The 12,038-nt window shown below is 42.5% G+C and overlaps 1 protein-coding gene across 2 annotated transcripts in view; it reads left to right on the forward strand.

Annotated features, from left to right (window-relative positions):
* LOC135508404 (proenkephalin-A-like) overlaps positions 1 to 12,038 on the forward strand; it is a 45,355-nt gene that overhangs the window by 24,463 nt on the left and 8,854 nt on the right. For both annotated transcript variants that reach the window (XR_010450791.1, XM_064928566.1), the window contains exon 2: positions 5,833 to 5,997. Coding sequence is in view for 1 of the 2 variants with exons in the window: in XM_064928566.1 (XP_064784638.1) it covers positions 5,872 to 5,997 (126 nt within the window). In the remaining variant the exon portion in view is untranslated. The remainder of the gene's footprint in view (positions 1 to 5,832; positions 5,998 to 12,038) is intronic.

The following is a 12,038-nucleotide window of genomic DNA, read 5'->3' on the forward strand; positions in this document are numbered from 1 at the left end:
GTGTATAAAGTCTAGTGAGTGTGTATATATAGTCTAGTGAGTGTGTATATGGGTGTGTATATATAGTTTAGTGAGTGTGTATACGGTGTGTGTATATAGTCTAGTGAGTGTGTATATGGTGTGCATATATAGTCTAGTGAGTGTGTATATATATATATAGTCTAGTGAGTGTGTATATATATATAGTCTAGTGAGTGTGTATATATATATATAGTCTAGTGAGTGTGTATATGGTGTGTGTATATAGTCTAGTGAGTGTGTATATGGTGTGCATATATAGTCTAGTGAGTGTGTATATATATAGTCTAGTGAGTGTGTATATGGTGTGTGTATATAGTCTAGTGAGTGTGTATATGGTGTGCATATATAGTCTAGTGAGTGTGTATATATATATAGTCTAGTGAGTGTGTATATAGTCTAGTGAGTGTGTATATGGTGTGTGTATATAGTCTAGTGAGTGTGTATATATATATAGTCTAGTGAGTGTGTATATATATATATAGTCTAGTGAGTGTGTATATGGTGTGCATATATAGTCTAGTGAGTGTGTATATATATATATAGTCTAGTGAGTGTGTATATGGTGTGTATATATAGTCTAGTGAGTGTGTATATGGTGTGTATATATAGTCTAGTGAGTGTGTATATGGTGTGTGTATATATAGTCTAGTGAGTGTGTATATGGTGTGTGTATATAGTTTAGTGAGTGTGTATATGGTGTGTATATATATTTTAGTGAGTGTGTATATGGTGTGTATATATAGTCTAGTGAGTGTGTATATGGTGTGTGTATATAGTCTAGTGAGTGTGTATATATATATAGTCTAGTGAGTGGGTATATGGTGTGTATATATAGTCTAGTGAGTGTGTATATATAGTCTAGTGAGTGTGTATATGGTGTGTATATATAGTCTAGTGAGTGTGTATATGGTGTGTATATATAGTCTAGTGAGTGTGTATATGGTGTGTATATATAGTCTAGTGAGTGTGTATATGGTGTGTATATATAGTCTAGTGAGTGTGTATATGGTGTGTGTATATATAGTCTAGTGAGTGTGTATATGGTGTGTATATATATAGTCTAGTGAGTGTGCGTAGAGTCAGTGCAGATAGTTCGGGTACCATAAATTGACTATTTAACAGTCTGGCTATTTAGCAATCTCATGCTTTGACCCAATTATCCATGACTTTGGAGTGCATTTTCACACTTGGAAACAACCACACCCTGTTCTGATGTCATAATACATTCTTAGAAACTGGGTAGTTTGGGTCCTGGATGCTGATTGGCTGAAAGCTGTGGTATATCAGACAATATACCAGCAGTATGATGCAAAATTACTTATTTATTGTTCTAATTATGTTGGTAACCAGTTTATAATAGCAATAAGGCACCTCAAGGATTTGTGGTATATGGCCAATATACCACGGCCAAGGGCTGTATTTAGGCACTCTGTGCTGAGTTATGCAGAAGAACAGCCTTTAGCCGTGGTATATTGGCCATATACCACACTACCCCACACCTTATTGCTTAATTATTATCTTTCTACTCCATTTTCCTCCCTGATGATGCCTCCCTATCGATAGTGACATCGTCAGTCATTCTAAATGTCTGTTTCTCGGGGGAAAACCCCTTGTCCCACCATACCATCACACACACACACACACACACACACACACACACACACACACACACACACACACACACACACACACACACACACACACACACGGGTGCTCAATGGAGTTTGGGAACCCAATGGTGCTTTCAGCACACGGCTCATTTGTCAATTCTATAAGTGGCTCAGACCCAATGGTATTTAACACTGGTACTGGTACTGGCATGGCTGCTTTTGTCTAGTAATGAACTCTCATCGAGGGAGTCTCGCTCTTTCTTATCAGTAATGCATCTGGATGAGCTACCCTTGCAACGAGCATACAATAAACTGTTTTAGTGACTAGGTAAGAGCACTTGCTGCCAAGTGAAGAGTGAAAATCTCCAAACCCCTAAAATTGGATGATTTTGTGTCTCTAGGGCATTTCAGACTGCAGATTGAGGACATGTTTCATGTAAAATGGGTTTGTTTTCTATGACTGTGTTTTGTATCTCTGTTGTGCTTTTCATATTGTATTGATGTGTATATTTTATAGTTACATGGCTCACCTGGAAAAGAGGCCTTGGTAAGACATGACTCCCTGTCAAAATAAAGGTTGAATAAATCAAGAGTACAGCGTTAACTCCTTGGGCATTGCTACGGATACCAGTATCCTGTGTGTGTATCCTGTGTGTGTGTTTTCTCTCCTTCTCCCCTCACAGGTGAAAATCATCACTCCCAATCAGTCAACAATCAATCATCAATCAGAAGACACACCTCCTCCTGTTTCCTACCCAATCACAGTTCCTTTCCCTTGGTTTAAAAACCTTGTCAGTAGTTTGCTCTAGAGCTCAATCTCTATGTAAATGCCATGTCTGTAGGTCTCTGTGTTTCACTCTCGTTGTGTATTAACCTTTCTTTTGTTTGAGCACCTCCATAGCACTTTCATCACCTGTGAGTATTGTTTTGGTTGTGGTGTTTGTTTGTTTGCTGGTGGGAAAAGGGGAAACCAAGACAAGTGGCCCATGGGCATACACTACCCGTAGGTAGACTTTGTAAATACACTAGTTTGAACTGGGTGGACCACCCACTCTATTTTTGGTTAATTAGTTAGCTGTTGTTAAAGTAGGCTAGTCTAGCTTAGGGGTGTTTTTGAATACTTATTGTCTCTTTCCTTGGGTCCAGCTCAGCCCCTTTTCCCCCCCCCCATTACTGTGTGTTTTCAAATAAACCTTGAGTTTGACGGTAGATTTCAGTTGTCCTGGTTATTTCGTTCACACTTTTGCTTTGTCACTATTATAATTTGCATGAGTTATGTTACTGGTCTCATTACCATCCCCCCCTAGACTGTCGGGCCAAAAGGGATTCGTAACAGGCGTCTCATATCTCATTTCAATCCCATGTCCCCTTTTCTCACATCCAGACTTTGAGTCTAGAAGTCCTAGTGATTTTCAGCCTTTCCTTTTTCCAGCCAGATAATCACGGACTGATTCAGACCGGAGACACCAGTTTAGTGGACTTTCTGGCCAACCAGTGACATCAATCAAGAATTTGTTACCTACCAGGTAGAAAAGATAACCAGCCGGGCACTCCAGACCTCCAGGCTGGGTTTTGATTACCCCTGCCATAAACAGTCCATATACTGTATGGTCCTTGGTCTATCAAACAGTCCATATACTGTATGGTCCTTGGTCTATCAAACAGTCCATATACTGTATGGTCCTTGGTCTATCAAACAGTCCATATACTGTAGTTACTCTATAAAACATCCACAGAGAACATTATGCTTCAGCCACAATCTTATTACCTTCCCTTCAACTTGTCTTCCTAAGTCTAGCCACAGGCCAAGCTAAAAATCAATAAGGTGGTTTTAAGAGCACACCAACGCCAACCCCTCCTTTGTCCGCCCTGCCAGATCCCTGCGTATAGTATTCTTAATTGACTCCCGTACTTTGTAATCACTTGCCACTGCCAGACTTTCTTTAGCTGTTCTTGGGTTGGAGAGAACTGCTATAGATTGTTAATGAAATGCAGGCACTGTCTTGTACTGCACTCAATGGAATGACGTAGAGTGACATCACACTATACTTTTTCTTTGCAGCACTATTTCCCCTTGACGTCGCAGGTGAATGGTCTGTGCTTCCTGGATAGGTTCTTTTCTGTGTACATATCCATGTCTCATTCAGAAGAGACTATTGATTTGTTGTACACTTTTAGGTTATATGAAAAATGCCTGGGAACGTTTGTGATGCTGCATTGGGGCCTGCATTTCCCATTGGCACACTAAACCCAATAAAGTTCTTGAAAAGCTAAAAACACAGGGGAGAGGTGTCAAGATAACTACTTTTCCCTTTTATCTGGGTTCATTCACACATGATATTCTACAATCACACTCATCCTTTAAGCTCCCCAGGAAAGGGCTGAAAATAGCCCATATTAATATATGTATCCTTATAAATAAGGTTCATGAAATCAATAACTTACTAACATCAGATAACATATATTAGCCATTTCTGAGACTCACTTATAATTAATTTGATACAGCAGTAGCAATACAAGGATATAATCTCTATAGAAGAGACATAAATGCTTATGGGGGAGGTGTTGCTGTATATTCAGAGCCATATCCCTGTAACGCTTAGAGAACCAACTGCCGTTTTTCTATGATAAACTAGTTGAAATGAGTTTAGGTATGCTGCTCTCAGGAAATGAGTGATAAAAGTGAATCATTGCTACCCCATCTTTACGGTAAATTAATTACAACTTTCAGTATGATTAAAATGTTAATGCCGGGGCCTCCGGGAGGCGCAGTGGTCTAAGGCACTGCATCGCAGTGCTAGTTGTGCCATCTGGGTTCGAGCCCAGGATCTGTCGCAGCCAGCCGCGACCGGGAGGCCCAGGGGGTGGCGCAGTGGTCTAAGGCACTGCATCGCAGTGCTAGTTGTGCCATCTGGGTTCAAGCCCAGGATCTGTCGCAGCCAGCCGTGACCGGGAGGCCCAGGGGGTGGCGCAGTGGTCCAAGGCACTGCATCGCAGTGCTAGTTGTGCCATCTGGGTTCAAGCCCAGGATCTGTCGCAGCCAGCCGCGACCGGGAGGCCCAGGGGGTGGCGCAGTGGTCTAAGGCACTGATAAAAGTGAATCATTGTTACCCCATCTTTACGGTAAATTAATTACAACTTTCAGTATGATTAAAATGTTAATGCCAGCCGCAACCGGGAGGCCCAGGGGGTGGCGCACAATTGGCCCAGCGTTGTCTGGGTTAGGGAGGGCTTGGCCAGCAGGGATATCCTTGTCTCATTGTGCACTAGTGACTCCTGTGGCAGGCTGGGCACAGTGCACACTGACCAGGTTGCTAGGTGTACGATGTTTCCTCTGACACATTGGTGCGGCTGGCTTCCGAGTTGGATGTTCATGGTGTCAAGAAGCAGCGCGGCTTGGTTGGGTTGTGTTTCGGAGGATGCATGGCTCTTGATCTTTGCCTCTCCTGAGTCTGTCCGGGAGTTGCAGTGATGAGACAATTACTTTGCAGTAACTACTACCAATTGGATACCACAAAATTGGGGTAAAAAGAATGTTCATGCCAAACATGTTTATGCTCTAATTATTTATATTCCATAATAGATACACACCTATTAATTACAGTTTTGGGTATAATGCTGTGTTTGAATCACTGAGATACAGATGGTGTGCCCGCAAGATTTCATGCTTGTGTGTGTCTGTGTGCATGTACATTATTCCTTGTTCTCTATCTGTTACAAGTGCAACACAGTTTCGGATTCCTCTCTCTCTATGTCTCCATATCTCCCATCTCTTCCTGATGACTAATCCAGTAAAACAAAAGAATCCCTTGTAAATCACTCCGTTTCTTTTGGCTGTTGTGCTCCCTGCAAGAAGGACTAATTCAGACTTCAATTAAGGCGATGATGAGTCTGTTTAATGAGGTACAAACAGCTGTTGTTTTTCTTTCGTCGCTGTTGTCAATACGGGGGAGTTCAGGGGGGTTAAACGATACCACACCCAGACAAACAAAGGCATTAGTGTTTTTCACTTATCTTGTCGGGCGGTCCTGTATGTCTGTCTCTCTCTCTCGCTCCCTTTATCTCCCCTTCTCTCTCTCCCTTTCTCTCTCTCTGTCTTTCCCTCCCCCTCCTCTATTTCAGTCTGGTTGTTCACAGTAAATTATGACTGAACAGAAGACAGTGAATTGACCTCTGATCTTTCTCCCCTCTCCTGTCCCAGGCTGTCCCAATTGTCTCCATAGTTAGAATACTGAGGACCATGAAGACCCCTCTCTGGTCCCTGCTGCTGCTGTGTCTGTGTGTCCCGGGACACTGTAGTGAATGCCATGGGGACTGCCTGGCCTGTGGCCGCATCCTGCCGCAGGAGATCAACTTCAACACACTGGTGAGGGTCCATATTAAAGCCCTACTATCACTCCATCCCCTTATCTCTATCCTTCTGTCTGTCCCTGCCTACCCCTGCCTCAGCCACATCCTGCCCTACCGAGATCAACTTCAACACACAGCCTCCTGTTAACTCTCTCTCTCTCTCTCTCTCTCTCTCTGAATCTGTCTCTGCCCCAGCCAACAGCCAGTTCCGGCCTATGCATCCCCTATCCCACAGTGTTTATCCCTCAATGTATTCATTCTCCATTCCCTTTCCTATCTCTGCCACAATCACTTCCTGCCCACAGATATCAATGGCAGAACAATAAGAGACTTTGACTCTATTGTGTCAACAGGGCCCTGACTGAATCACACAGTCCTTAAAAGGTTGATTATCTGTGGGGCAATAGAGCCATTTCACTCAGGAGATATTGTTTTGGCAGAGATCGAGTAAGTCGCAAAGAGGGTGCACTTTGTCGCCGGAGAGAGGGGGAGCAGTACCCCCCATACAGAAACAGGCATGCATGCACAGATGCATCTACCATAGCCCTTACTCCACGCACCCCTCCACCTCTCCTTCCACCTCCACCTCTCCCACTCCTGTCCTTCTCCCCAAATACCCTTCTTCCACAAACTGCCCCCACCTTCTTTCTATCTCCCTACATCGTCTCCTATACTGTCGATGATCTCTGACTCATAGTATTATGCCCTCCCAGCCTCCCGGCATCTGGCTTTTAATTTGCGTTGGCTAATTGATTCCTGAGGCTAGACGTGAATGTTCTGCCCCCTCTCCAGTTTCTTCATCTCACTGCTTGTGGTTTAGAACAGCATCGACCCCCCCTCTCTTTGTCTAGTGGCTTCAGTGTATTTTCCTATGTGCTGTGGGGTAAATATGTTCCCTCACTATGATCCAGTAAGTCAACTCTCCTGTTAAAGTCAAGAATTTCTGATTTTGTCCTTGAAGTAAAACAATAGCTTTCTTTGATAAGAAAAACTATGAATGTAATATCAAAACAATGAATATGATATCCAATTCTATAATTCCAGGATCCATCAATCCCTCTCTGTTTCCAATCATACCGGGCAGGGTATATTTGTCTCTTTCTCTCTAGAGAAGTCATCTCTCTGCAGGGTATATTTGTCTCTTTCTCTCTAGAGAAGTCATTCTCTCTGCAGGGTATATTTGTCTCTTTCTTTCTAGAGAAGTTGTCTCTCTGCAGGGTATATTTGTCTCTTTCTCTCTAGAGAAGTCGTCTCTCTGCAGGGTATATTTGTCTCTTTCTCTCTAGAGAAGTCGTCTCGCTTTAAACTGTCTCCTCCCCTTCAAGGAATCGTAGCTTTCACCTGGATTGACCTGGTCATTCTATGTCATGGAATGAACAGGTGTTCCTAATGTTTTATACACACACTGTGTATATTCACACAAAGACCATACAGACATCATGGACGCCATGTTAATTCAGGGTGAAGCATTCTGTAAGACAAAAAAGGAGGACTCTATGTTCTGTCGAGAGAAGTACAGTATGGTCTCTTCATGCGTCATATGGCTATCATCCTCATGCTTCACAATGGGACTCCCAGTGTTTGATGGTGTATCATCGTGTATAATCGTCTATCTCAATTCAATTCATAAAGCCTTTTTGATGTCAGCATTTGACCATGGAAGGTCTAGCACTGTACAACACCTGGACAAATTCTCCCCTAAGTAAGCATTTTAATGTTAGCCTACACCTTTTTACAAAGCATGTGACAAATATAATGGAATTTGATTTGATTTCGATTTGACTGGGGAATGAATAAATAACTAACAAGTCATAATGTTGGTTCACCCTCTCTCTCTCCCTCTCTCCTTCTCTCTCCCTCTCCCTCTCTCCCCCTCTCCCTCTCTCTCTCCCTCCCTCTCTCTCTCTCTCTCTCTCTCCCTCCCTCTCTCCTTCTCTCCCTCTCTCTCCCTCCCTCTCTCCTTCTCTCCCTCTCTCCCTCCCTCTCTCTCCCTCCCTCTCTCCTTCTCTCCCTCTCTCCCTCCCTCTCTCTCCCTCCCTCTCTCTCCTTCTCTCCCTCTCTCCCTCCCTCTCTCTCCCTCCCTCTCTCCTTCTCTCTCTCCTCTCCCTCCCTCTCTCTCCCTCCCTCTCTCTCCCTCCCCTCTCTCTCCCTCCCCCTCTCCTCTCCCTCCCTCCTCTCCCTCTCTCCCCCCTCTCCCTCCTCCCTCCCCTCTCTCCCTCCCTCTCTCCTTCTCTCCCTCTCTCCCTCCCTCTCTCTCCCTCCCTCTCTCCCCCTCTCTCTCCCCTCTCTCTCCCTCTCTCTCCCTCTCCCTCTCTCCCTCCCTCTCTCTCCCTCCCTCTCTCCTCTCTCTCCTCTCCCTCTCCCTCCCTCTCTCTCCCTCCCTCTCTCCTTCTCTCCCTCTCTGCTCTCTCCTCACTCTCCCTCTTCCCTTCTTTCTCTCTCTCAAGTTTCAAAGTTTATTCCCCACTTACACAGGATACAAAAGGTATGAAACAGTTCTTACCATGAGAGCTCTTTCCCAACAATGCAGTGAGAATAATAATATATATAACAAAAATTAATAAAACATTAAAATAATAATTAAAAACACACTAGATGTACAATACAGGTTGAAGACACACGAGTCTGTGAGTATATACAGACCAGTTCCAGTAGCTTCTTCAATGTGCAGGGGTACTGGAGTGGTTTAGGTAGGTTTTACATAAAATGTTTGTATTTATTAGGATCCCCAAAAGCATCAGCTACTCTTCCTGGGGTCCACATGAAACATAACATAATACATACTGTAGTACCGAACATTATTGGTCAAGGACTGAAATACATACATTTAAAATGTCACACAGCCTACATATCAGTACATACACACAATATCTCGGTCTAATGCATAGTAGAGTGCACATTACAATAAGAGATATATAAAATGGCTGTCTCTTCACAGTCCCTTTGTGCAGTAAGGAGTTATTTGATCTGGGTTTTTTTAAGTGCTTTTATTGCTCGCTTGAGTTACCTGGGGTGGAAAAGACCTCCATGTAGTCATGGCTCTATTTAATACTGTGTGTTTCCCAGCCTCTGTTCTGGACCTGGGGACTGTGAAGAGACCTCTGGTTGAATGTCTTGTGTTGTAGCGATGAGTGTCTGAACTGAGAAGAGACCTCTAGTTGCATGTCTTGTGTGGTACCGATGACTGTCCAAACTGTGTGCCAACTGCTTGAACAGACAGTTCGGTACCTTCAACACATCAACACCTCGCACAAAGACCAACAGTGACGCAGTCAATCTCTCCTAAACTTTGAGCCAGGAGAGTCAGGCATGCATGTTACTGACACTTGTCCTCTGTGTATATCTAAGTGCGATACGTGCCACATTTTTCTGGAACAACTGCAATTTACCCACAGTACCAGTCAAAAGTTTGGACACACCTACTCATTCAAGGATTTTTCTTAATTTGTACTATTTTCTACATTGTATAATAATAGTGAAGACATAAAAACACAGGTGTTCAACAAATCAAAATACTCTACCGTTCAAAAGTTTGGGGTCACTTAGAAATGTCTTTGTTGTTGAAAGAAATTTTTTAAAATTGTCCATTAAAATAACATGAAATTGATCTGAAATACAGTGTAGACATTGTTAATGTTGTAAATGACTATTGTAGCTGGAAATGGCAGATTTTTTATGGAATATCTACATAGGCGTAGAGAGGCCCCTTATCAGCAACCATCACTTCTGTGTTCCAATGGCACGTTGTGTTAGCTAATTTAAGTTTATCATTTTAAAAGGCTAATTGATCATTAGAAAACCTTTTTGCAATTATGTTAGCACAGCTGAAAACTGTTGTTCTGATTAAAGAAGCAAATAAACTGGCCTTCTTTAGACACTGTATTTCTGATCAATTTGATGTTATTTTAGTGGGCAATTTAAAAATATATATATTTCAACAACAAGAACGTTTCTAAGTGACCCCAAACTTTTGAACTGTAGTGTATATTTTATATTATTCAAAGTCACCCTTTGCCTTGATGACAGCTTTGTACACTCTTCGCATTCTCTCAACCAGCTTCACACGGAAGGCTTTTCCAACAGTCTTGAAGAAGTTCCCACATATACTGAGCACTTGTTGCTGCTTTTCCTTCACTCTGCGGTCCAACTCATCCCAAACCATCTCAATTGGGTTGAGGTCAGGTGATTGTGGAGGCCAGGTCATCTGATGCAGCACTCCATCAATCTCCTTCTTGATCAAATAGCCCTTACACAGCCTGGAGGTGTGTTTTGGATCATTGTCCTGTTGAAAACCAAATGATAGTCCCGCCAAGTGCAAACCAGATGGGATGGAGTATTGCTGCAGCATGCTGTGGTAGCCATGCTGGTTATGTGGGCCTTGAATTTTCAATAAATCACTGACAGTGTCACCATTAAAGCACCCCACATCATCATACCTCCTCCTCCATGCTTCACGGTGGGAACGACACGTGTGGAGATCTCCCAAAGACACGGCGGTTGGAAACAAAAATCTCACATTTGGACTCATCAGACCAAATCACACCAGGCTAATGTCCATTGTTTGTGTTTCCAGGCCCACATAAGTCTCTTCTTATTATTGGTGTCCTTTAGTAGTGGTTTCTTTGCAATTCTCCTCTGAACAGTTTATGTTGAGATGTGTCTGTTACGTTAACTCTGTTTTTAACTCTTTATTTATTTGGGCTGCAATCTTTGGTGCAGTTCTCTGCAGCAGAGGTAACTCTGGGTCTTCCTTTCCTGTAGCGGTCCTCATGAGAGGACCGCCACAGGAAAGCGGGCTAACTTCGGTAAACCACTCCTACCTTGTCACAACACAACTGATTGGCTCAAACGCATTAAGAAGGAAAGAAATTCCACAAATTAACTTTTAACAAGGCACATCTAATTGAAATGCATTCCATACCTCATGAAGCTGGTTGAGAGTGCCAAGATTGTGCAAAGCTGTCATCAAGGCAAACAATGGCTACTTTGAAGAATCTCAAATATAACATTTATTTTGATTAGTTAAACACTTTTTTTGGTTACGACATGATTCCATATGTGTTATTTCCTAGTGTTGATGTCTTCACTACTCTACAATGTAGAAAACAGTAAAAAATAAATAAAACCCCTTGAGTAGGTGTGTCTAAACCTTTGACTGGTACTGTATGTTTTCCAGTCTGCTGTGTGGTCAGACTTATTTGCTCTTTGCTGCAACCCTCTCAGCCATAAACTGTTTCATCATCTGTCCTTGGGGATTTAGCCGTTCCAACAGTCAGTTTCCTGATGGGTGCATGTCTATCAGTAACTGGAAGAAGTAGTTTCATAAATGCTTCAAGCACAGCATTGGGATGTTCCTCATTACACACATCAGACCAACAAATATTTTCTTTACATTTTTACTTCAACATAAAAATCATTGCAAAACCTATAGTATGATCACTTATACACAATTGTAGGTCCAGTCTTTGGAATGTTGTTTTTTTCTAGACATGGCTATTATATTATGATCACTACATCTGGGTGTGGATACGGCTTTAGATCAGATTTCTGCAACATTAGTAAAGATATGATCATTACACGTGGATGATTTAGTTCCTGCTCTGTTTGTAAATACCCTGGTAGGTTGACTGATGACCTGATCCAGATTGCAGGCACTGGTTACAGCTTGGAGCTTGTTTTTGATTGGGCAGCTTGACGACAACCAGTCAATATTTAAGTCACCCAGAAAATATACCTCTCTGTTGATATCGCATACATTATCCAACATTTCACACATATAGTCCAAATACAGACTTTTAGCACTTGGTGGTCTATAGCAACTTCCTACAAGAAAAGGCTTTATGTGAGGCAGAGGAACCTGTAGCCATTTTACTTCCACATCATCTGACATTCAATTCTACGCCCATATGATTATTGCAGACAATACCCTCGGAGCTAACAGTTAAAGGAACATATATTTGGTTATTTACATTTACTGCACTTCTATTTCTCTGGGATAGAATAAGATTTCCTTGTCCTCTGTTACTTATTATGACATGGAGGACTGGAGCACTAACA

The sequence above is a fragment of the Oncorhynchus masou genome, chromosome 21, assembly GCF_036934945.1.
Source record: "Oncorhynchus masou masou isolate Uvic2021 chromosome 21, UVic_Omas_1.1, whole genome shotgun sequence".
NCBI classification, from domain to species: Eukaryota; Metazoa; Chordata; class Actinopteri; order Salmoniformes; family Salmonidae; genus Oncorhynchus; species Oncorhynchus masou.